General features: G+C 50.6%; 1 protein-coding gene across 1 annotated transcript; it reads left to right on the forward strand.

Moving 5' to 3' along the window:
- Positions 1-96: 96 nt before the first annotated feature.
- Positions 97-25,345, forward strand: B4GALT1 (beta-1,4-galactosyltransferase 1). Its single transcript, XM_061468768.1, has 6 exons — positions 97-434; positions 13,789-14,024; positions 21,040-21,227; positions 22,576-22,698; positions 24,401-24,505; positions 25,080-25,345. Exons 1-6 carry the CDS (start codon positions 170-172, stop codon positions 25,213-25,215), a joined length of 1,053 nt encoding a protein of 350 aa, XP_061324752.1. The 5' UTR covers positions 97-169; the 3' UTR covers positions 25,216-25,345.
- The last annotated feature ends 375 nt before the right edge of the window (positions 25,346-25,720 follow it).

The raw sequence follows: 25,720 nt of genomic DNA on the forward strand, positions 1-25,720 counted from the left end.
GGGGCTGCGAGGGGGATGCCGGCGCTCCCCCTGAGGCGGGCGGCTGCGGGCGGGCCGCGGGGCTTGGGGCCGCCCCCGGCGGGCGGAGCCGCCGCGGTCCCCGCCCCGTCCCTGTGTCCCGTCGTCGGCGCGGCGCGGGGTGGGCGGTGCACCCCGCCAGCGCAGCGGCATGAAGGAGCCGTCGTTGCCCGGCACCTCGCTGCAGCGGGCCTGCCGCCTCCTCGTCGCCTTCTGCGCCCTCCACCTCTCGGCCACGCTGCTCTACTACCTGGCGGGCAGCGCCCTGGGGCCGCCGGGCAGCCCCGAGCCGCCACCGCGCCGCCCTCCACCCGCCAACCTCTCGCTGCCGTTCTCCCACCCGCCGCCACCCACCGCAGGGTCCCCGCCCGCCTCGTCGCCGACGGGCCCTTGCCCCGAGCCCTCCCCGCTGCTCGGTGAGTGCCGTCCTGTATGAGTTTGGGGCCCCCGCTTCACCTCCTCCTGCCGCCCGACGGGTGCCCGGCGCCGTCCGCTCCGCGGGGAACACTGGGCGGGGGGGAGTGCCGCGAGTCCGCGCCCCGACGGCAGCATCCGCCGCCGGGTCCCGCCGCCGTGCGTCGTGCGCCGGTGTCCCTGCTGGGCGCGGGGTGACAGCGGCGTGGATGTCCACGCGTGCCGCTGGCCGGAGGGGGATTGTGGGAGAATCCCGGGGGAGCCGGTGTAGGGGGGGATGCTCGCGCAGGGAGTCAGAGAAGAGCGAAGCCGCGGCGCTTTCGGGGAGCGCGCCCTCCCCGTCCGGCTGGGTTTCTGGTTGCCGGAGCGGTTGGGTAATTTCCTCTGGGAACTCTACCCAAAATACTGCTCTTGCGCAATTTCACAGGAAGGATCAGACGGGCTGCTGGCGCTGTGTAGGTTCCCGCAGTCTTTTGTGTGCGCGGACCTGCTCGGTGAGCAGCACGGATTTACAAAGCGCTGTGAGGCAGGGTCATGAATACAGTTGTTAGGCATCCCAGCGGCGCTTCCCACGTATTTGGTGCTGTGATGCAGTATCCTGATACGTGGCAGCCTGGCCTGTGTTTTATCTGCACTGGAGCTGGTCTTCCCCCAGGACAGCCTGGGTGCTGGCAGGAGGTTCGCAGGTCTGCAGCCAGCTGGTGGTCTCCGTTTCTACACTGAGCACCTGTATCTGGTTGGATCCACTGCCTTTGTCAGGAGGCAGCGGTGGAGGAGAGGTGGGTTTCGGCTTTTTCCCTACCCTTACAACGCTCTCGCCCAACCTCACATTTGGAGCTGCTGCTCTTGAATAGATCCTCCTGTGGCAGAGTTCACTACCACAGCCTGAGCCATCCCAGTGGATAATGAGCCGGCCACAGGCTAATTGGGCCCTGCAGCCTGGGGATCATCTCCCTCTTCATCAGTGTGCCACGTTAGCACAGGCACCTTTGTTACCAGAGATCACAGCGAGTGGAAGAGACTTTCAAGAAGCTAGCTGTGGTTTTCAGTTTACAAACCCAGCACAGAAATTCATAGATGCTCTGGATGCTCACTGGTCAGCTGTTTATGGATCTGCATAACAAATGATTGGCTTGTTATTTAGGAAGGTGGTTTTGAGGTCACTAAAAGGAACTGTGCTATGTTTTTTTGTTGTTATTTTTTATTAGTACCTTTCACTTTTTTTCCCCTGGATCACTTTAAGTTGAAAGTGGCTTTTCAAGCCTGTCCTCATGAAGTGGATGTGGGAGTCCTTTATGAATATGGCTTTGCTTTAAATGGTTTCCACTTACTCTGATCCTCTCAAGAGGGAGTCATGTGCTTTTTAAATGCCTGGAATTCAGAGAAATGCTCTTAGTGTCCTCAAGATTGAAAGCATTTATCAGAGTTACTGGCTAAAGGATCCGTTAAAGTACTTTACATTGTCATTGTAACATCTTCAATGGGATTTGCTGAATCTGCCAAGGGCCAGATGGGGCTATTGGAAGTGGTTACAGATGTTCAGAGAGCTTCAGAGCCACGTAGAACAACATAGTAGGCAGACAGTTTCTAGCCTTGTTACCTTCAGTACTTGCAGGGGTGCAGTTAGTTGGAGGCCAGCATCATCACGGCTTCAAGGTTTGTAGCCAGCATGTAGGTGAGAACCTTGAAGCCAGTGTGTAGGTGAGAGACCTGATGGGTATTTGTTTTTTTCCCCTGCTCATTTCAGGTTTTGTTAGCAAACGATATTTGTAAAGCAATGCAATCAGGCCTCAGATGAGTCTGCCCTGATCAGCATCTCCTGTATCTCCACGGCCAGTGTGGGGATGGAAAGGTGTACACTCCACAGGCATTTCTGCCACTTAATTCACCCACCCAGAATTAAAAGAAAACCCTCTTATTTTTGTGCACAATGCTCCTTATTGGTATGAATGTAACAAGCAGTAGCCAGCCAGTCCCTTCTTGTAATGCCCACCTTCCCAAAGCCATGGAGAAGTGCTCTGATGAGAGCAGGTAGCTCCAACTGACCTGTGCCCTCAGCATAAACCTAAATTACAAATGCACCTCACCCTAGTTTTTATTATTTTCTGCCCTCTCCCTCCCCCGTCGTTGGGGAGCATGTGATGAATCACACAGGATACGTGTGACTGAGCTGCTCGGGCTTTTTGAAAGGTCACATAGCCAGGTACTCATTTCAGAGTCACACAGTTTTCTTCCTAGCGATGTTTAGAGGAGTAGTTTACAATCCCTGCTTTCTGGCACAGCAACAAACACATTAGCTGAATGAGGTTTAATCTCTACAAGGAGCTGCCAAATTTAAAACGCTTTTATGGCTCACTTGCCTTTATTTGTTAAGCATAAATCAGGGCTGGGTAAATAATACTATAATTCAAGTTTGAATTAAAAGTCCTTAACAGCTGTGAAATTCTCTTATACAAGTTAATATAAGGATTGTGGATTTAGTCTCAAGTTCAGAGCTGTGTGTCAATGAGTATTTTAAATGCTGTACTGAGAAGCAGAGCATGCTTGCTGCGGTGAAATTGCAGCCTTCAAGAAGCCCAAAACCAAGTGAATCCAAACATATTCTGTACATGTCCGTTCACCACACTGTTGTATTCTTTAGGAGCTGTAGAAAAGTAGTGCTTGTTTGTTTGGGTTTTAAGAAATTTTAAAGTTGCTCTGTAGAAGCAGGATGTATGTTGGCCTGAACGCTTTCAAAACAGTCAAATGCTTTTCTTCTGCCTATTCTAGCAGATGGCATAGTTTATGTGCCTGCTGATTTTAGGAGGGAACATGGGAAGAGACAGGTTCATTGGTAGCAAGATCCCTCTCCAGAAAAGCTCACCTGTGTAAGGGATTTCAGGGATGTCATTTTCAAGTCCTGCTTGGTCAAAAGCACGTGTTGCTTATGAAGGTTATTTTAGAAGACAGCTGTCTCCTAGCCATTTTTGACCCTCGTTCAGATACCAGTCGTGGCTGGTACGGGGTAGCAGGCTGAAGAGCTCTGTTCACATCCTCAACTCCGTGAGCATCTCATGGCTGAGACAACCCAAGTGCCTTAGACATGTTGCTGTTAGGTGTCTGGCTCAATAGCTTTTCAGCCCCAGATTTCAGTTTCAGCCCCCCTTAGGCACTAGAAGCTGCTCTAAGGTCTCTGGAGCCTTCTCCAGGCTGAACAAGCCTGGCTCTCTCAGTGTGTCTTCATAGCAGAGGTGCTTTGGCCCTTTGATCGTGGCTTCCTCTGGTCTCACTCCAACAGGTTCACATCCCTCTTGTGTAGTTGTCTCCAGAGCTGGATGCAGGACTGTAGGCGGGGCATCACAAGGGCAGAGGGTCAGGATCACCTCCTTCAGCCTGCTGGTCGTGCTCCTTTTGATGCAGCCCAGGATACAGTTGGCTTTCTGGACTGTGAGCGCACACTGAAGCTGGCTCATGTTGAGCTTCTCATCAGCCAACACTCCCAAGGCCTTCTCTTCAGGGATCTTGGGCATGCAGGAAAAACAACTGCTTCTTTGAAATGTCAGAGTTCTGGGTAGAAACTGATGCTTCCCACTGTTGGCAATTCATGTTTAACACTGAAATAAGAATCGAGGAACAAGCTCCTTTGACCAGCTTCTGGGTGAGCAGCTGTCGTTTGGTTGGAGGACCTATGGCATGGGCTTTGTCTTCCATGCACTGCTTCTGGTGCCTGTGTAGTCAGTGTGTGCAGTCACTCTAACTTGTAGATACTGAAGTGATGAGGGTATTCTGATGCTTTGAGGTTTGAAGGAGACTTGTGGTGATGCTGAGTGCCTGTATTGCAGAAGTTTTTAGAGGTGGTATGCTGCCTGAGACACCAGCAAATTCACAGATAATCTAGATTAAGGCCTCTGTATACGTGGACATTGCATGTGCAGGAGTGGAGGATGCTTTAGCACTGGCAGAATCCTAGCAGAGCATAATTTGGGGCCAGAGAGTGAAAACTCAAGAGGTGCTAGGAATGCTAGTTTTTAAGGAGGTGGTGGCTGTGCCAGAGGGGGTTGTTAGGTTTGGCATGCCTGGGGTCTGGTTCCTGTCACATTGCCCACCTGCAGTCATGGGCTCTTGTCTTGCTGGGGAGGATGGATTCTGCCCCAGAAACTGCAGGCTTCTGAATCTGTGAAGCCACTTATGATACCAAGTGGTGTAGAAGGCATTTGCTTTACACGCAGCATCTTGCCCTCCTCTTACTTGAGCCTGCTATTGTCTGAGGTGCCTTTTTTTGCTTGTTATTTTGAACCTTTCCAGTACAGCTGCTGTCTCTGCCTCTTCCCACCACCCCTACCCACCCAGGCCGGATGCTGCAGGCTTTACTTTGGTGGCTGCAAACTGGGGTTTGTGCAGTGTCCCTCCACTGCCTTGTGTTGAAAAAGTAAAACAGAAACTCAGAAAGGAGAGCATGGAGTGGGCTGAGGGGAGGGGGAGCTCACATGTGGACTAGTTTGCTCAAGTTTAGGCTTTCTTGGCCTCAAAAGAGGGGTTGAGAAACTGTTAAACTCCTCCAAAGGGTATGTTTAAGCTGTTTGGCAGGGAACAGATGTGCGATCCTGGTAACACTGCTGACAGCTCCGCAGCTACCCGTGCGGTTGGGAGCACTCACACCTCCGAAGCGCAGTCTTTCTCTGGCAGCAGCTTCTGTGGTGAGAGCACCCCTAGCATCCTCTTAGCTGGTCAAAGTGGAGGTCAAGGACTATTCATCGGCCTTGCAAACGGAAAGGTACTGTGCCTGCCTGGAGCGCAGCTGTTTCAGGGATACAGCACCACAGATGGAATGTGCTGGGAAGGAAAGTTTCCCATCTTATGCAAGTAGAGTTTTATAATGTGCTCGTTCCTCTGCCAGCGTTGATCTGAAGCAACAGCTAGTTTCCTTGGAAATTGGGCCAAGTTTGTGTTTGGAAGGAGACAGGCATTCGCAGCTTCCCAAACTGCACTGGGATGCAGAATTCAGTTCGGTTCTCAATTTTCCTCCTCTGGTGTGGAGCTCCTTCGTGTGACTTCACTCAGCAGATGAAGGACATTGTCACTGTGTTAAGGCCCCCCTGCACCCCAAAGGATAGCGTGCTGAGGGTGCTCTGGGTATGGTGGCCTCAGAGGCAGCCTGAGGAAGATGCTGTGCTCCACTGCTCACCCTCCTCCTCTCCTGGCAGCATCCTGCAGCCACTGCTCCACTCCCTCCTGCACACTCTTCTCCATAGAGCAGGAGGGGTTTGTGGACACAGTGAGCCAGCCTACAGCAGTGCTGCAGTGGTGGTGCCAAAGATGTGGGTTTTCTGGGATGTGGATAGAGGAGCAGTGTCAGCTCACTGAGCCCTGTCTCTCTGGCCTGTGGAGACAGCACACAGGTCAGCCCGTTGCCCCTGCAACAGCATTTTCTACTGTACGAATCAGTGCCCAGAGCCCCTTGCCTGCAAAAAGTGCTTGGTGAGCCAGGCATGGATTAGCACCTCCAGGCAGGTAAGCAGTGGCTGCTGGTGGCACCAGGGAATGGCAAACAGCCTTTCCAGCTGCCTCTCAGCTGCAGCTGAGCTGCTACTGCTCAGGGCAGTCCTGAAGCCGCTGCAGATGTTTGCTTGAAAGTGGGCTGCTTTGCCACCTCCCCATGTAGGACTTGCTTTGAGAGCACTTGCCTGCAAGCACATCTTGCTGAAGCTGGAAACGTCCCTACAAAGGCTTTATGGAGTGAGTTTCCCTGTGTGCTGGGGCAGTGGGATTTGGGCAGCATTGCCCCAGGCATGCAATGCCCTGCTTCTGTGCTCACCTCCCTGCTGCTTGCTGGCAGCACCCCATGCTTTTAGGGGTGTGCCAGCCCTGGCATGATTTTATGCAGACAGACACACCTCCACCCCACCCAGGACAGCACTGGGATCTGGGTGCAGGCACTGCTAATCGCGTGGGATGGGATGGGGCAGGAGAGCTGGGGGCTGCCTTGTTTGTTGAGGCTGCCCTGGCAGAGCTGTGTTCCTGGGATGCCACTCATCCTGGGATTGCTCCTGTCTTCCCATCCTGCCCCACGGCAGGGTGGGGGTTCCTGGTGGGGGGCAGCTCAGCCTTTTTCTGATCCAGGCCCCTGTGTTTATTTGTTTTGAGTTTGCTGTTTGAGGGCCTGGAATTTAATTTCGAAGAGGCAGTGAGAAGGGCTAATCGCATGCAGATTGCCCGGCTCAAAGGGAGACAGTTCAAAGCTGCCCCCGTGAGCGTGTGCTGGATTTCAGCCACCAATGAGGACTGTGGTTCTCTCCCAACAGTACCTTCTCATGGAAACAGCAAACTTTTTCCTTTTCTCTTGAAAGACACCATGTCCTGATGGTGTGAGACCTTGTGTTGGAATAGGCAGTGGAGTTGGATTAAGCTGTGTTTGTCTCTGTCTGTAAGTGCTCAGTTAATCATACAAACCTGACATCATGCAGACCCAGTGCTGCCAGTGTATGTGATGCACCCTCGAGGGTTTTTCAGCCTGTTTCCCACAGTCAAAGATGACACAGTGTGAACCTGCCTAAGACAGGCCCTGCACTGGTGTATCAACAAACTACAAGGCTCAAGCCTTGCACTGGCCTGACATCTGTAATGGGGTGCAACTTTGCCTGTGTAGACCAGCAAAAGAAAAGGTATCCTCGTCCTTGGGAGGCTTTGTTTCCTCATTGAGATATTTCTAGCCAGACCTAAGGATTATTTTCCTTTAAGAACACTCATGGGGGAGTGACATGTGCAGGCAGCAAGGGGCAGCAGCTGCCATCCAATCTGCAAGCAGGCAGAGGTGTTTTCATAGAAGCACAGGAGGGTTAGGGCTGGAAAGGACCTTAAGATCATATAGTTCCAACCCCCTGCCATGGGCAGGGGCGCCTCACACTGGACCGTGTCATACAGTGGTTCGCACGCCAGGACGGGCTGCTTAGGGAACCAGTCCCATCCTCCACCATGGGGCTGTACCCCTTTTTCAAGCCTGGCTGGTCCTGTCTGCATAGGCGCTGGCATGGCTCTGAAGTCGAGCTGATTTTAATGGGAAATGCTTGCTTTGCTGAGCTGTGGGATGCAGGTACCTGCCTGCCCTGGAGTGCTGCGTGGGTCTGAAGGACCCCTGCTCCACAGCCTGGGGTGGGGAGACGTGCCCCTGCATTGTCTGGGGTGGAGCGGGGTTTGTTTTTCCCAGCCGTTCCCTTTTCTGCTGGGCCCCTGCAGAGATAGGTTTGGGTTGGGGTTTTTTCCTTCCTGAAAGTTTTGCTTCTCTTTTTTCCAGCTTTCTTTTCTCATGAGTTTTGTCTGAGCCCAGCAGTGCGGGTGTGCACCTGGCTCAGCAGCTGGAGAGCACTCAGCCAGGGTTCTCTGCGCTGTTTGGAGAGGCATTCTGTCCAACCTCTGTGCTGCATGCTTTTGCTTTCATTCTCATCAAATTAAATACCTGAGGTTTGCACCTGGCTTAAGGCATGCAGGTGAATTGTGCCACTTTTCCCAGAGGAGTGCTTGGGAGGGCGGTTTGCTCTGATGGGTACCTCTGTAAACCGACCCATGAGCCCAGCTGCTCTCCGTCACATCTCCTTCTGATGGGGCTGCACTGCCCTCCTGGGGAAGGGGTTCTTCTCCACCCCATCCCACCTGAACCCCTCTGGGCTGCCCTTCATAGCTGCTGCCCCACCTTGTATTACCTGCTACCACCTTGGATGGAACGCGATGCTGCCCACCTTGTGATGCAAGGGTATAATTCTGGGCATTGCTTCTTGAGTTTTCCGGTCTCTTCTAGTATCTGTGGTCCAGGGAGACTGGAGCAGCTTCTAAATTTGTTCTAGCATCCAGCCAAGCAGATTCTCGCTGTTGGTGCAAGTTCCTCTTGTTTGGGTTAGGGGGATGCACGCCAGTGAGGATGCATGCTGACAGCCTCATGCAGCAGGAGGATTATCTGTTGTGGCACGTGTGGCTGCTGGGAAGTAGGGGATGGGAGGATCACCAGGGCTGTGGGGCTAGTTCCTGCAGCTTGAGTGTTGTGCCACCTCTGGTGTTTCGCAAGCCTCACCTTTTGCTTCATGTGAGAAGCTGCTTCCTGTTTGTGTACACCATGACAGCTGCCCCGGCATCTGAGCCTGCACAGTACTTTTCCTGTGCACCTTCCCTTAGAGCAGGAACACTTCTGAGTGTCAGAGATAGGGGGAAGGAGGAGGCTGGCTTACTTTTGTGTGCGCCTTTCCTATTACCCTACCACTGCCAGCTGTAAATCCTCCTTTCACAGTCTCTGAAGTGTTTGCTTTGGGTGCATGCTTTTGCCAGCTTCCAGCAGCTGCTTACTCCTGTTTTCGAGGTTTTCTTTTGCTAAAAATATACAGTGGAGGCTTTCAGACCTGCTGTTGGGACTCCAGAGGAGGTCACAAGGATGATCACAGGGCTGGAGCACCTCCTGTGTGAAAATGGTCTGAGAAAGTTGGGAGAAGAGAAGGCTGCTTGGAGACCTCATAGCAGCCTTCCAGTATCTGAAGGGGGCTGTCCTGGGTTCAGCAGTAGTAGTCATTTTTCTCCTTCTTAGTAGCTGGTGCAGTGCTGTGTTTTTGACTTTCAGCATGAGAACAGCGCTGATAACACCGATGTTTTTAGTTGTTGCTCAGTAATGTTAAGTCTCACCAAGGACTTTCTGAGTCTCATGCTCTGCCAGGGAGGAGGGGAAGCCGGGAGGAAGCAGAGACAGGACACCTGACCCAAAGTGACCAAAGAGGTATTCCATACCACAGCATATCATGCCCAGTATATAAACTGGGGGCAGTTACCCGGAGGGCTAGATCACTGCTTGGGTCGGGCTGGGTATTGGTCGGCGGGTGGTGAGAGGTTGTATTCTCTTTCCTTGTTATTTCCCTTATCATTATTATATTGGTGGTAGCAGAAGTGATTTGCGTTATACCTTAGTTACTGGACTGTTCTTATCTCAACCCGTAGGAGTTACATTCTTACCATTCTCCTCCCCATCCCTCTGGGAGCAGGGGAAGGAAGAAGAGGGGGGGAGTGAGCGAGCGGCTGTGTGGTTCTGAGTTACCGGCTGGGCTTAAACTATGACAGGGGCCTACAAGGATGCCGGAGATGGATTCTTCATCAGGGACTGCAGTGACAGTACAAGGGGCAATGGTTTCAAACCTAAACAGGGGAAGTTCAGGTTAGATATAAAGAAGAAATTCTTTACTGTGAGGGTGGTGAGACACTGGAACAGGTTGCCCAAAGAAGTGGTAAATGCTCCATCCCTGGCAGTGTTCAAAGCCTTAGGCAACATGGTCTAGTGTGAGGCATCCCTGCCCATGGCAGGGGGTTGGAACTAGATGACCTTAAGGTCCTTTCCAACCCTAACTATTCTATGGTTCTATAAACTCTGTAACTCTGAACCCAAAGAGTGTCTGCCTACAAATCCTAGGCCATATGGGTGACCAGAGTTAGAAGTCCGCATAGCTCTGTCATGCCTGCCTGTTTTTAGCAAGGGGCTTAATATACAGTGACTCCTATGTCAGGCAGTCACCTTGACCAGGAGCAGAAAAGATTGAAATGGAGCGAATTGGGCTGAAAATTTTACCTAGTAAAAACAGATAGGGATAGAGTTTTGGCCAGTGGGACAGCACTCGCAGCAAACTTCACATGCTTTCATGGCATCAGCAGACCATGTCCTGAGTTGGCACCCTTGTGAGACAACAGTCTTGGGGCTTCTTGCTATCCAGGAAGTCAAATTTCAGTAAAAGTTATTTAAAATTAGCAACTGGAACCATGATTCTGATCGCCAGCTGGAAAGCCCATGTTTGCAGATTAAGCTTCAGCCTTGTCCTGCATGGGAAGTGAACTGGAACCACTGATGTGCAGCGGGTAGTATGGTGCTTTTTGTCAGTCACATTGCTTTACCAGGTCTAGCTTGTTTTAGTCATTCTGTATTTGAAAACAGCCTATTCAGGTTTTTCACGTTTTTTGTATTCTTACTGATGCCAGTGAGTGTATTAACCGGGTGATTTGAATCCAAAGCGGCTGCCTTCCTGTACATGTACAATGCCAGTGCCTGGGGTCTTCTCACTGACCTTCATGTAGGCTGCATCCCTCGGGGCCGCATTTGTAAGAGGGTGTGTTGCCTTTAAACTGATCTGATTAACTGGAGGTCAGAGCAGCACAGATCGTCTCTCAGCAGTGTCTGTCAGGACCCTGAAACTGCTAAATATCTGTCTTCCTCACCTGTTTTTTATCATGAATGTGTTTTCCTCTCCCATCTCTTCCTTGCTGACCTTCCAGCCTCCTGAAGGCAAACAAGAGCAACCACTGGCAGGGTTAGTTGTCCATGTTTAGCCCTGAGGGGCTGGTGAGTGCCAGCCTGCAAAAAGCCTGGCTTGGAGTGTCCTGGATAGCCTGTGGCTAGCCTTGCCCAGCTGGAGCTCACAAACCACCAGTAGGAGATTTCCCCTCTAAATTTTCCTAAATGGCAAACTTTTGTGATGTGCGAGTGAGTGTGAGACATTAACGGAGCCTTTGTTCGTTAAACCAGAAAGCATCCTCTGGCGTGATGGGGCTTGCAGTTTGCTGGGAGCAGAGAGCTCATCTCTCTGCGGCAGGAAGGGGCTTGCTCCCTGGGACAGCAGCCGCCCTGCGCCTGGGAGCGGGTGGTGCTGGCAGGGCCCTGTGAAAGGATGTGCTGCTTCCGCCCTTCTGCTTCCTGCAGTGTCCGGCTGTGTCGGTCCTGCTGCTGGCAGCAGGGCATGAACAAGGCAGGGAAATAGCATCCCTGAGCACAGATGCCCGGCATAATCCCATTTGCTGGCTATGACCATGGTTAAGTGAACCATGCCCACTGCGACACCCTTTGCTATAGGCATCATGCTGGCTGTGCCAGTCTCCTACTGAAGGTAGCACTGAGGGGCAGAGGGATGGGCAGGGGGAAGCAGGCATGGATGTGTGCTGGGGCCAGAGGCAGCTCTGAGGGAGCACTCACTGCAGGGAAGAGGTACCCACATTCAGAGGAACAGATGCACTCTCCCAGCTCCTACTGTGCTGCTCCGGTGCCTGCCCCCTGCCTTTCCTACTGCATGGGGAAGCTGTGCCCCATGCCTGCTCATGCCACTGCATGTTCCTTCCTGTGCTGGTTCCTCCCATTCTTGCCTCTTCCTCCCACTGCAGAGCGCCCTCCAGGCTCTCCCTGCAAGCCGCTCTCTCGATCGGGGAGGCTTTGGCCCTAGCTGCGGCAGACGTCTGCAGGACCCGTGGGGCAGAGAGGGTGGGAAGCTGAGCAGGCACACTAGGGTAAAGCTGGGAACCATGAGGGTGCTGAGGGTATGGACAGATTGATCCCAGTGCTGGAGCCTGAGAAATCACTGCCTTCTTTCTCCTTGTGCAAGAGGAACATGCAGGCTTACCCGTTTAACCTGAGATCAGGAGATCCCTTTGCATCCTGCCTGTGATGCCAGGTCATACAAGGTCTTACCTCCATTGTGCTGGCAGCAAAGCATCCCTGCTGCCTCTGGGGATACACCAAGCACCTCTGCCTGTTTGGCTGGTTTCCTTCTTGCCGTCTTCAGCCTTGAGGAAGCACACATTTTGTGGAGCAGCACAACTGAGCTAAAGCAGCTTCTAGATCTGTAAGCAGCGAGTAAGCTGTACACCTGGAGCATTGTTTCTGCCTTTAGTGCAGTCACATCCTGGGGTATGCACAAGGTTGATTGGTACTGCCACTGTCTTTCAGAGCTCTAAAAGTCACTTGTGTCTTTTCTCACAGGGCTCTGTGAGGGCACTGTGACACACACACACGGAGACATGTACATGTGTGTGTCCTCAGAGGTGCATTGGGCATCTCTTCAGCAAATGCAAAGAAGAGATGGGAGCTCTAAGGCACATGTGCCAGTGAGTGCATGCACACACATATGTGTTCACACCCATGTGGAGTAGAGGCAGAGGGTACACCAGCCAAATCTCTAAGGAGTGATCCTCAGCCTGCTGTTTATGGTGAAGACCTGCTTTATGTGCGGGGGCCTTAGCATCCCTGCCCCCTGCAGAGGCTTCAGTGGGAACAGGGTTTGCCTGCAAAGCCCAGTTTATTAGCTCACCATTACTGGGAGCAGGACATGGCAGCAAGAGAGGTCCTTCTGCAGACCACTACCGTGCTCACTGGGTTTTTGCAGCCAGCCTGTTCACCAGGGCTGGGGCTGCTGGAAGCAGATACCACAGAAAAGCCAGCTTGGATGTAAAGAGGAGGCATGCACAAAATGTCTGTGATCCAGTGCTGTAGAGCCACGTGGCAGAGAGGCCCTGGCAAGCAATGAGCACGTGCGTGCAGGCACGTGAGCCAAAGTCCTGCGGAGTAGGTCTCATTGGCCATATCAGTGCCTGGGGCTGTCGCTGCCCTTTCTCACTGAGTTCAGCTTTGAACAGCTATCTCAGTGGCTGCTGTCCTAGCTGTGGTGCCAGGAGGGCTTCCGGTTTTACACACCAGTTTTGGCATAGATTATTTTGGCAGTTTCAAAACCTGCCGCTGTTGAAACCATATGCAGGAATTGCCAACCACCATGCAAATCTGGATATGCTTTTTGTAGCAGTTCTAATGTGGGGCTTCTAATAAATAACAGGCATGCCTACAGAACACGGAAAATAGGAGAGAAAGAAAAAACAAGAACAAGGGTTTTGTTCACTTTGCATGTGTTTGAGCCTTGGTGTAAGTAGTTGTGTTGGTAGGAGAGCAGGGTTGTTTGAGGAGTGCTCTTCTCTCAGAGCTGTGCAGGATGGGTGAGAGCACAGAGGTAACACTCTTCTGTAGGCTTGTTTTGTGGCACACATGCCAGTGGTAGCACTGCTTCTGCTTTGCCAAGCAGATAGGATTGTAATGATAGGACAAGGGGTAATGGGTTCAAACATAAACAAGGGAACTTCAAGTTGGATACAAGTTAGAAGTTCTTTACTGTGAGGGTGGTGAGGCACTGGAATGGGTTGCCCAAAGAAGTGGTAAATGCTCCACCCCTGGCAGTGTTCAAGGCCAGGCTGGACAGAGCCTTGGGTGACGTGGTCTAGTGTGATGTGTCCCTGCCCATGGCAGGGGGGTGGAGCTGGATGATCTTAAGGTTCCTTCCAACCCTACCTATTCTATGACTCCGTTGGTGTCAGTGACTTGGTTGGGGTCTGATACGAGTAGGCTACAGCACTTGCAGGTTTGCTCTGAATTCTGTTGTATGGCTGCTCCAAGCTTCACCATCTCCGTGCACTGCTGGGATGTTGTGTGCATCCAGCCCTCTGTGTTTAAAGAACAAAACAAACCAGGAAAACAAACGTGTAAAGGATGGGTGCTCAGAGAAGCAGATCATGTGTGCTAAGTTGCTTTGTGCTGTGCCTCTCTTCCAGTTGGTGCGCTACGTGTGGAGTTCTCCCAGCCTGTGAACCTGGACGAGGTGGCGAGACTAAACCCAGAGGTCAAAGCAGGAGGTCGTTTTGCTCCAAAGGACTGTATAGCACTTCAGAAAGTAGCAATAATCATACCATTCAGGAACCGAGAGGAGCACCTGAAGTACTGGCTCTATTACCTGCACCCAATTCTCCAAAGGCAACAACTAGATTATGGAGTGTATGTTATCAACCAGGTAAGATGCTCAAGGCATAGTCAGGCCTTTATACCGCTATGATTAATAGTGTCTGTGCCCTGTGAAACAGAGGAGTGGTTTCTTTGTCCTCAACAGCAGTGGTGTGGCAGGCAGGGGTAAGGTAGCTTTAGAAAATAAATAAGAAAAAAAGAAAAGTGAAAATTAACATGAGCAATTTGAGCAATTTTGCTTCAGTGATTCTGATGGAAAATCTGAGGCCCTTTCTTCTGGTCAGGCACAATTCACTCTAAAGAGCTTCTGCTTAACGAGCCCACCTGGTGAGGAGGGAGAAAATCCCTAATGACACAACCCAATCTAACAATCTGCTACCTCTTTCCAAATGGTTCTTTTTCCCAACTGCTGCAGGAGTTGCATACAGAGATTTTTAAGGTGATACGGTAGCATTAATGCATAATCTGGCATTGGGTGTGTCATAAAGCTGTAGGATTTCACTTTCTTGAGCAACTTCTATTCTTGTTAGTAATAGTACACAAAATGTCAAGATGAAGAAAGAAAAGCTGTGGCAGTGGAGTCAGGTGAGTGATCTTCAGGTGAATAGAACACAAAAGAAACAAGGGGCTTTTTTGTTGGTTTGTTGCTTTTTTTTCCTCAATATCTGATGGCCTTAGACCTGTCTAAGGAAAGAAAAAGGCATGTTTCATTCCAAATAAGCTGTCTTAATTTATACTGTAATGGTGGTTAAATAATTGAGTGTTGTCCACACCTAGAGAAGCCTAAAATGTATAGGCATTTGCATGGGCTGCAGTGTGAAAGGGCAGATGTAGTTCTGAGGGCCCCGGAGGAGACTGCCAGCTGAACAATCTCACAATACAGTTTCTCTTTTGGATATGTATTTATATCCTGTGTTCTCAGCTCTGTGGAAACTGGTGTGAAATAACATGATTCTTTCAATGTAACTCCTTAAATGTGTGGACCAGCTGATGTGTTCGTGCATATCAGACACCATGAATACTGAAAGTGGTCACCCAATTCACAGAATTGAAAGTAAGGGGAGACCTTTTTCTAGAGAGGAAACCAATACTCCATAACTACTATTTCCCTCACTTTGCTCATTTCCAGGTGCCAGAGATCTGGGCAGAAGTGATTTGTGGGGAATTAGTGATAGCTCCCAGGAACAGCAGCCAAATTGCTCTGGTGTCTGCAGCCAGGTGTGCTTGTGGCTGTGCTGCTGAGGACACAAGGTGTTTCTGCAGCACACTGTGCCCTAAAACTAAGCCCTATAAGTGTCCCTTCCTGTGTAATACAAAGAACATCCGGTGCTGCTGCAGACCAGCAATGCAGGGCCAGCCCCAGCCCTTCATCCTTCAGGCTGCATTCCTTGCACAGCAACATTTGCCTGTGCAAGGTACTGGTGCCACAGGGCTGCTTGAGCCATTGTCCCCACCAGTCACTGGGTACAGATGGGTGATGGTGGCAGGGCAGTGTGCCTCGCTTTCCTGAGTGTGGCTTGGAAGCAAGGTGTGTTGCCAGCAGTGGTCCTGCAGTGGTTTTGCAGAGGACCAGGTCTGGGGACAGTGCTTGTGAGTGAGCAGCCGTCTCTACTGCAAAGAGCAGCCAGGGCAGGCATTTCCCCATGAGTGATGTTCAAGGATAAGGAAAGCAAGGGGCCCAGTCCCATGGGGCTATGCTGGTGCCTGTAAAGGCAGGCAGTGTCGTCTGAAGCCCGGTTGGAGTTCCTGCTGCTGCTGCAATGCTGCATGCTGGCTTGCGTTGCCCTGCATTGCTGGCTCCTCCTCTTCTCTGGTCCTGTCCTCCAGCACTAGGGCTGTGGGGCTGTCTCTGTGCTCTAAAGTAACACTCACTAAAATTACTGAAGCAAATGCTGTTTTCAGATGCATTCTTTGAGCAAAGTTGGGAATGAGAGAGAGTGATACGCAGTAGACAGGCTATATACACCCTGGACACATCAAGCAGTCGGATCTAGGTTAGTAAGTGAGACTACTTGATCTGTAAATTAAACATGCTCCTTCTGCATGCCCCTAACAAGTTATGTCTGGAAGAGGCAGAGTGATCAGTGGTAGTAAACCCACTGGATGTGTCTCTCGAGGGTGAGTGGAACACTGAATGTAGAGAGTTGCAGAAAATGTATTAATTCTGCCAGAAATACAGTAGGAAAATGGTCTTATTTCTCTGCTGTCTTGACAATTGCTTTTCTCTTTTTCTTGTCTGTCTTTCCCTTTGCATCTGCCCTCGTTTTTGTTGTTTTTTTTTATATTTTTCCTTTTAGTGGGGAAATATTACCTTTACTTGTTAATCCTGTCTATATCAAAGCAATCACTGAAGCAAGGAGACTTACTGTGTGATCTGGTTCTTACGCGCTGCCTACGTGCTCTTCTGTGCTCTGCATCTCATAGAAAGAAAGAGGAGCGCTGAGCCCTGCTACTGCTGCACTGGTAATGTCAAACTTCTTCCTTTCAGCGCAATGTGTTTCTGTCACAAGTCTGTCCTGTCTCCAACATGCTGTTCTTGCATGCCCGAATGCCTCAGGGCAGGACTTGGCTGAAGTAAGGGGGATAATGTTTGTAAATGTAACAGGAGCCAGTGGAAAAAGTATATATTATGCTTCACCCTCCTCACTCACCGCAAGCAAAACCCAGGCCTGACGCATGGAGTAGCAGTTGTAGGATTTTCCAGAGACGTGGACATGCGGCTGTACATGCTTTCTGTAGCATCCACTTGCTGCCATGCAAGCTTGACTGCACTGAACGAGAAGGCAGTGGTGACTGTGGTACCGCAAATGGCTCTGCAGCCAGACTGAAGTTCGGGAGAGTTAGCAAATTCCCTGAAAACCGTGCAGTTCAGTCGTGTTCTGCTGGCCCCTGCAGTGTCCTCAGTAGTGATTTTCCAGAGTGTGAGTGTGTGTACATGTGCCTGCAGAGTGGTTAGGCCATCATACTGATCCATGTTATTCTGCAGGAAGTATCAGGACCCCCCAGGTATGTGGGCAGAGGAGGGAATTGTGCACAGCTCCTTCTTACCCTCTCAGTGGTGGGGGAGGTGAATTTCCTCTGCAGCTCCTTTCTCCTAAGCATCTCCTCGTGTCTCTGTAAGACTCTGGAAATCTGTTTCTACCTGCTACTCAGGACCACTGGAACATGGTCTTTAACAGGGACATCGTGAATCAGGTTGCCATGCCAGATCCCTGACATAGCTAGCAGCCTCCTGTTGGAGGTGCTGGCTCTCTTCTAGCTGGCCAGAAACATGTATCCTCACCAGTACCATCCTGAGACCTGGAGAGCGCAGGATTCCAGTGAGAGAGATGCAGCTACGGGTCCTCTGCAGTGCTGTGCAGTCTGCAGGAGGAATCTCAGAGCTGCCTTCTATATGGAATTGGGTGGCAAGACAAAATTGGGATGGATGGCTTCTTGCTGATTTTCAGGTGCTTTAGCTTGAATGACAGTTCCAAAACTTTTCTGGCGCTTTGGAAGGTCTGGCTGAGCAAACCAGAGTCAGCAAAGGTAATGGATAGGAAGTAAAAAAGCCTCCATGTTCTTTTGTTTGGGCTGATTGTCTCTGGGTGTGAGAATGAGTTAGTGTCAGATCCTGTAGGACTGAGGCAGGAGGTTGTCCCCCTTCAGCCAGTCTCTTGTGGACCACAGAATGGGGATGGACTTGGATGTATTGGGTGAGACAGGGAGAGTGAAATCAGGAGCCACAAACTGGTGCTGGGTACCAGCGCTGAACTCAGACATGGGCTGAGTTTCAGGACAAGATAACATGGGGAAAAAATTGTCAGGGGAGAAAACCAGCAAAAGTGTTCTTGGACTGTATCTCTTCTGGTTGAAAACCTAGGAAGTAAGCATGGATGCTATGTTTAGAGCTTGGCTGCACTGTCAAAGCAGCAGTCAGTCCCTTGCGCACTGTCTGGCTCTTCAGGATGATGCTCCTCTGTCTAAGCAAGTCCAAACTAATCAATTTCCTTGTGACAAATAACAGGGAGCCTCTGTGGGATGAATTGCTGCCAAGCAGAGGCAAGGACTGGAGGTTGCTTCAACTGTGCTTCATCTGTTCGCTGAAGGAGTAGTACTGTGCCTTGTGCTGTCCTGGCAGGGACAGCAGCACAAAAAGGAGATTTCCCAACTTGCTTTCTTTCAAAAAGCTGTGGATCAGTCAGAGATGGAAGTCTACAGCATGTGTCTGGGTTTTGGGAGATCTGAATCTCGGGTACTGCAAGCACGCCAGTGCTTCCACACTGCCTTAGGTAAAGAAACAGAGCTTTATCCAGAAGAGCAAAACCTCTTGTCAGTCTTCTTTCACTCCAATACATGCTGTAGAGCCCTGCATACCTCAACAGAAAACATGCCTCCTGGCATCAGAGAAGTCACCACTAATACTAGCATTGCAAGGCTTGCTGGATGAGCTACCTGCTCACTGTAAAGTTACTAAAAAACGGCTTGGAAAGGAGTTTTCTCATTTGGTTGTGATTTTTTTTTTTTCCTCCTCTCCCCTCCCCCCCCCCCTCCCCTCCCGCAAGCCTTTTGGATCCCACAGTGTGAGCCTGTGTGTCCATTTGAGAGGAGAGCGGCAGTGCCCACATGAAGTGTTTGCTGTGTGTCTGGTCCATCTCCACATAGGGGCCCTGGTGTGGGCTCTGATGGGACAGGAAGGGTCCCAGGTACCTGTGATCTTGTCACTGCACTGTCCTTTGGGTTTTTTCAGGGAGAGGTTTAAAATCAAAGCTCCTCATAGCACTGTTAATCCCTGTCACCTAGAGGAGTCAGAGGCCACCTGAAGGCATGGTTTAATTGTGATTGAGCCTCTGCCTGTAATAATATTGGCGTGAAGCACCCTTTGCCTTGAAATTTCATTATGAAAAGAGCAGCCAAAGGGTATGAAATGAAGACAGTCTTGTCTTCAGGACACTTCAAGCAGGTGCTTTGAGGTGTGAGCATACTGCATTGTGCACCAGCACCAGGAAAAGCGCCCCTTTTGAGTATGGAGCCAGGGCTGGGTTTGATGCCGTGGGACCTGAGGAGCACGGGACAGCTGAGGCTGGGCAGCCCCTTTTGCTGGGGGAAGAAAACCCTCCGATCCCACAGGCTCAGCTGCTCTCTCTCACCAGCCTCTTTGCTCATCTCACCCTCATTTACTGCACTCAAGTTTTCACTGCTCTTACTTACACATGATGGGTGAACATCTTCCCACTTCCTTAGTAACTGCGCGAACCCTTTTGGGTTTTTGGGTGAGGATGCTGAGAATTTGTGCAGGTCCTCTCCCTGAAAGCTCGCTCCTCCCTGTGAAATCATTTATGCCTGAGGCAGGTGATAATGTTAAATGTTAAAACCTTCATTTGAAAGGTATTTGTGGCTGTTTCAAGAACCTGCCTTGGCTCTCTAGCCGCAGGTCCATTAACCAGTCTGGATTAAACACTTTCCAAATTGATTATTTATTAACCAGGCAAAGGCAGCTGGGATGAGGTGATGTTTTAAGCTGCTGCTCCTTGGGCACAGTATTTTGCCTGCCTTGATTCATGTTCCATGCTGGTGTGGGTACCACAGGGTGTGGGGATGACTTGCCCAGTTGGAGGAGAGGGGGGGGGTCCTTTGGCTCAGCACTGCTCAGATGATGTGGAGGAGGAAAGATGGGATATGGTAGAAGAGAAAGGACTTGGCAGTCTTGGTTTCCAGGCTGGCAAAAAGCTTCAGCCTCTTTCAGTGATGTCCTGTGAGTTTCCTTCTGCCTGCTTTGATGCCCTGCACAGGGTTTGGGTTTGAAGCTGCTGCTGCAAAGTTGAGTCCTGGGTTGAAAACCCTTACTCTCAAACCACTGGTATTCTTGGGTTTGTGGGTATGATGTTTTCTCAAGAGTACTCGAGCAATTTGCAAGCCTGTGCTTGTATTCAAAGCCATGTGTGCTTTTGAAATGTGTCTGCCTGAGAGAGGCCAGGCTGATTCTCCACAGGCACCTTGTTTCTTAGGGAGGAGAGCAGGTATTTTCCTGCCCTGCTCCACAGGTCCCTTTGTAAACTGTGCCTGTTCTGGGGTATAAACGTGCCCTGCTGCAGTGTCAGCTCTGTTCAGTCCTTCCTGTCATGGTGACTGCCCTCCTGGTTCCATTTTACCTACAAGGCCCCTGGGACAGGTGGTGGGTCGTGCTGTTCTCGGGCTGGCAGAGCAGCAGCAAAGCCAGGGCTGCGCACCGCAGCAGATGGTGGTGGTTGGTGTGTAAGTCGTAGTCCTTGCGGGAAGCAGGTCACACCGTCCTGCCATCAGTAAACATGGTTGTATGTCACAGCAATGCCCTTTCAAGGGCCTGCACAGCATTCTGCTCTCATGTGTGCACAGCTGCAACAGGGCTCATCACAGGAACAGGAGCTCCTGGTGCCATGCAGTACTTTGCAGATCAGGTCAGGCATGTGCTGCTCAGCCGAGGCCATGCCAGTCCTGCAGCCCTGTTGTGGCAGAGCTGAGGAGGGTGCTGAAATCCTGGGCACAGAAGAGTTTTGATCCATGGTCTTTACCCTGGCAGTAAGCTATAGCACTGCTGAGGTTTCTCTCTGCAGCAAGGGTTCCATCTTCCAGAGGGGCTCATTTCTCTTTGATTTTCTCAGCTGCTGTGGGAAGTCCCATCTGCTTGCCCTAGCGGTCCATAAATCACTGAACTTTAATCCAATTATCACAAAACTCACTCTTGAAATGCCTGTGTGTGGGGTGGGATGGAGGAACTGCTCAGTATCAGACCAGCCCTCTTGGAGCCTTTCACCAAGAAACAGGAGCTGAGCCAGGTCCAGCCTTTCCTCGGCAGTTGCAGCTGCCCCTGCGGTTTACAGCTGACTTGGATGCTGTTATCTTATGGGCAACATTCCAGGGGGGCTCCCTGTGGATGTCCTGTGGGATGCTGTGGGGGGAGATGCTCAGGCTCAAGCTCAGTCCATCACAGGCACACCAACCCCATGCAGTGACACCCGTATCCAGCAGCAGGTAAGAAACTGCTGATGTCAGCTGTTAAATTTAAGTCACTTAACTGCTTTTTTCTTGGTTTTGTTTTAATTTAGGATGGAGAGGAAGAGTTTAACCGTGCTAAACTGCTGAATATAGGATTTGCAGAGGCTCTGAAAGAGTATGATTATGATTGCTTTGTGTTTAGTGATGTAGACCTCATCCCAATGGATGACAGGAACACCTACAAATGTTACAGCCAGCCACGGCACCTCTCTGTATCCATGGATAAATTCGGATTCCGGTGAGATGCCTTTTGGAAGGGTCTTTCATTCTTCATGTTGCTGTTAGGCTAGCAGGCCAGGCACAGCGTTACACATCCCCACCCTCTGTGAAAGCATGGGAAAATGTCTCTTGCAAAAGCCTGTCTTGGCTTGGTGTTCCTGTAGGGAGTGGGTGGCTGCGAGCAGGATGGGATCGGGTCGGATCAGCTGGAGGGGAGAAAAGGGGGAAATGCAGCTGAGTGGTTTATTAACATTCACAGCTTCTGGAAAGTGAAATGCAGAGCAAGGGAAAACTACGAGCCCATAGTTCTGCAGATGCCTGCCTATCCCTTCTTGTGTTTCAGGCTGGAAGACAGCTAGTGTTTCCACCCAGTCTGAAAAGTGAGACACTCACGCAGCGAGAATTATGTGCAGCTTTAAAAAGACTGCATCAGATGCTATTTTAAGAGCAAAATGAAGTATTTTTGGCTGTTCGGTATTGGGCCACTGAGGGAACTGCCCTAATGTCTGAGAGCAGCACAAACGAAATGCCTTTCAGCATACATTTGCACTCCGCAAGCTGCTGTAGACAAAAATGTGTCTTTTCCTTTCTATGTTTTCTTACTCCAAATCACCCGTGGGGAGTTCAGAAGCTCATCTATAAAGTGAAAACCAGTCGTGGCCCCCTGGTGTCCGGTAGTGCTAAAGATGGTGTTGGCAAGACCCCTGCACATCCCCAATCCAGACCCTACTAGCTCTGCTCAGAGCAGGACAATCACCAGCACCACAGCAGCTGCAGTTTCTTCTTGCAGCTAGGTGAAGCTTAGAGCAGAAATGCAGGCCCTGGGAGTTTCCTCTGCTCGTTGAAGTAGAGGCAAGGTCTGCAGTAGGTCCTGGTGATCCCTGCGTGGGCCCTCTCCTCATGCTGTGGGTCTGAGTTTTGTAAGTCCCCAATCCCTTGGTGAATTATCACCTGTTTTGAGCAGCAGCTAGCTGGCTTTGGGCGTGCAAGGTCACACTGATGGCTTACTTTTGGGCTATGAGCTTTCCTTTGGAGCACTGTGGAGCCCCAGGAGCCGCAGGAGGAGAAGGTTCTGCGGCACCTCCAATGCCTTGCTGCTGCTGGGGCATGCATCTGCCCTTTGGTGAGGCAGTGTGCTTCTCACCAGCCTGTCCTTTGAGGACAGCATACTTCTAAGTGAAAGGCTGTGGCCACTGCCAGTTGCCAGCTGTATTTGGGACTGAGCCCACCAGGTCCTTCTGCCTTGTGGTGGGTGCTGGCTGTTTGCAGGCTGGGGTGAAGGGCTGTGGCAAGCCCTGTTTGGGTGGGCAGGCTGCTTCTCGGCTAGCGCCTCTCCTCCTCTAATGTCCTTTTCTCTCTGCTTTCAGGCTGCCTTACAATCAGTATTTCGGAGGTGTGTCTGCCTTGAGCAAAGAGCAGTTCACAAAGATCAATGGGTTCCCAAACAACTACTGGGGCTGGGGTGGCGAAGATGATGACATTTATAACAGGTAAATAAATACCCTCCTTGGCACCTGGAGTGCTTCCAGTGTGGGGATGAGCACAGACCTGCTGCTCTTACCCGGATAAGGGGGTGCAGGATGTCTTTTCACCCCAATCAGGGGAGCCTCCCCTCTGGGTGAGGGAAAGAGGTGGCTCAGTGAAAGCATGCTCTTCCTGCTGGGTGCTGGCACCCCATTTTGCAGCTCCCAAGGTGGGTCCAGGTGACAGACATCCCACCCCTGCCCCACACACACGTCACGCATTCACCACACAGCTTTGGAAGCATCCACACCAATGCACAGGTTGGAGCAGCATGCTTATGGGTCTCTCAGCACTGGCTGAAGAAAGGGGATTTGGGGCATGATGAAAGGAGAAGACTTTCACCCAGTGCAGACCAAGGCTTGCCTGGGTCTGCAGCCTGGTGTCGGATCCCTTTGTTCCCAGGAGAGCTTTGTTTGTTGGGCTGTAAGCAGCTCTAAAGAACACCATGAGCTGTTGCTTCCTGCCCGGAAGGAAACCAGGCAAGGCTCAGAACTGCAAGAGAGGAGGAAGGTGTTTGCATGGGGCAGGCTGGGACCACCCCTGCCTGAAGACCAGGGCAGAAGGTGGACATGGCATCATGCTACCTCATGGATGTGAGTCCCTAGGGCAGTCACTGGGAGTGAGAAGTCATTGAGGGAGCAGATTTGGGAAGCCGTCTTCATGTTTCTCAATGAAAAAAACACTGCATGGTCTTTTCTCAGGGCTTTCCAAGCTTTTCTGGAGTTCCAGAAGGGTCTTCCTAAAAATGCTTTTACCTTCCTGAGGTTCAGCACTTCTGTTTGATAAACCAAGCGAGAGACAACTTTTCAGTGGTGCAGGGCATTCAGAGGAGGGTGGTGATCCTCTCTTTTCGGGACACTATTTTTGAGCAGCAGAGGATGCTATGTAGAAATGAAAACAGAGACACAAAGATGAAGGATCACAGAATGGTTTGGGTTGGAAGGGACCTTAAAGCTCACCCAGTTTCAACCCCCTGCCACAGGCAGGGACACCTTCCACTACACCAGATTGCTCCAAGACCCATCCAGCCTGATCTTCAACACTGCCAGGGATGGGGCAGCCACAGCTTCTCTGGGCAACCTGTGCCTGTGCCTCCCCACCCTCAGGGTGAAGAAACCAGGTACTTCTCTAGCATTGGTGGGCATGAACTGCAGGTGCCTTGCGGAGAGCGTGCAAACAAAGGCAGGCTGTCACTTGCCCAGTGGGTCCCAGCTAGAACCACTGTGGCTCTGACCGTGTGTTCCCCCTCATTCTCCTTCACCACCATTCACTTCTGTTTTCACCAGCACTGCAGTTTTAACATCCCAAATGAATGCTCTTTTGGCTCCTTTCCAGATAGGTTAAAAACTATGTGCCTCCCATACGCATTCCAGCCTTCAGCCTGGAAAAAGATTAACGTGGCCAAAGGCCACAAATGGTGTAGGTCAGCATGCAGTGAATTAGGAGCTCCTTGGTGTTTGCAGGGGGACATCTCTTTTCCTCATGATGATGTGCCTGTGTGGAAAGGGTCTGTCTTTCCCCTGTCTTTCAGCATTGGCAATCCTGCAAAAGGACTAGCAACATCCTTAGAAAAAAAATGCAACCCCCCGTGGTGGTTTATGGAAGAAGTGGGAGAGCATCCCACATCTGTTGCTTGTCACAGGTGGTTAATACGCTTGATTTTTACAGGCTGGTGTTCAAAGGTATGGGGATATCGCGTCCAGATGCTGTCACTGGGAAGTGCAGAATGATTCGGCATTCCCGGGATAGGAAGAACGAACCCAACCCTGAGAGGTGCGTGTCCCTGTCCCGTCCCATAGCCAGTTCAAAAGGTGCCTCCCACCCTTGTTGCTCCAGCTGCTTGGCTTCCTCTTTGCCAGGCAAAAAGCCTCATCACGGAAAGCCTGCCGCCATCCGCTCCCTTGCTGACCTTTCTGTGAGCTGCCCCCTTGCTCTCCTCACTTTACTACATTACTACAGACCTTTTACCCAATATTTCTTCTTTTTTTTTCCTTAAATGCAGCAAATTACTCTCCAAGTAATTGTTTCCAGCTTGTCTTTGGCATATAAAACCTGAGCTCCATTGCAGAGCTGGAAAAGGACCTGTGTGATTTAAAAGCTTGTCTGCTTTTTCCCGGCTAAAATTTTATCCCCTAGAGATGCCTTTGCACACTGCTCAGGCTGGCCAAATCTGGGAGTTTATGGGACCCGTACTAATAATATTCAGGTTGTACTTAAAACACGAGAGATGCTGCCCGAGAGGCTATAGAAATGTCCAGAATTCAGTAGTTTAAATGTTTTTTGTCTTTTTCTTTCTTTGTTTCTCCCACCCCTTCCTTGTTTGGATTTTCCCCACCACCTTCTGCAGGTTCGACCGAATTGCTCACACAAGGGAGACAATGAGCTCTGACGGCTTAAACACCCTATCCTACAAGGTCTTAAGAACTGACAAGTACCCTCTGTATACAAGGATCACAGTGGATATTGGCTCACCAAATAGCTAACATCACAGACAGGAGAGAGACCTTGCCTGTGTGGACCAGGACATCTGGCCTCTCTGATGCTTTATATCTGCTGGGTTTCTAACAGTTGCAATGAACAGCAACAACAACAAAAGGCCTCTTTTGGCATGCCAAAGTGCTTTTATTGTTTTTTTTTTTAAATTCCAAACTTGACTTTACACAACTTTCTAGCTCTCCGTTGTTTTGTAAGTCCAGGAGCTGTATATAGGAGTTGTAAATACTTACTTTGCCAGAAAACGTTGAATCTGATCTGTTTGCTGCAGTGCTCCCCATGTTGAGCTAATTACTGGACCCAAATTGTACTGATTACAACTGTGATGCATCAGCAATTACTGCCCATGACATTCGGTATTTTAAATGAGGTTGTTGAAAACATTCCTTTTAATTCAATCCTGGTTTTATTTTATGAAGGACTGTAAAATGCTGCTAAAATTGTTCAAGTTTACGCTTTGCATTAGATTTGGTTCGGGTTTTTTTTTTTGTTTTT

Source organism: Pezoporus flaviventris, unplaced genomic scaffold, assembly GCF_033815535.1.
Source record: "Pezoporus flaviventris isolate CSIRO_AGI_PZ_B2104156 unplaced genomic scaffold, CSIRO_AGI_Pfla_v1 ptg000050l, whole genome shotgun sequence".
Lineage (NCBI taxonomy): Eukaryota > Metazoa > Chordata > Aves > Psittaciformes > Psittacidae > Pezoporus > Pezoporus flaviventris.

What these genes read in the sequence shown, in the direction of transcription:
- B4GALT1 (XM_061468768.1), top strand. Translation starts at nt 170, where the DNA reads ATGAAGGAGCCGTCGTTGCCCGGCACCTCGCTGCAGCGGGCCTGCCGC. An exon ending in ATGGATAAATTCGGATTCCG is followed by an intron (nt 21,228 to 22,575) that starts GTGAGATGCCTT and finishes CTCTGCTTTCAG; the next exon opens with GCTGCCTTACAATCAGTATT. An exon ending in GATGATGACATTTATAACAG is followed by an intron (nt 22,699 to 24,400) that starts GTAAATAAATAC and finishes TGATTTTTACAG; the next exon opens with GCTGGTGTTCAAAGGTATGG.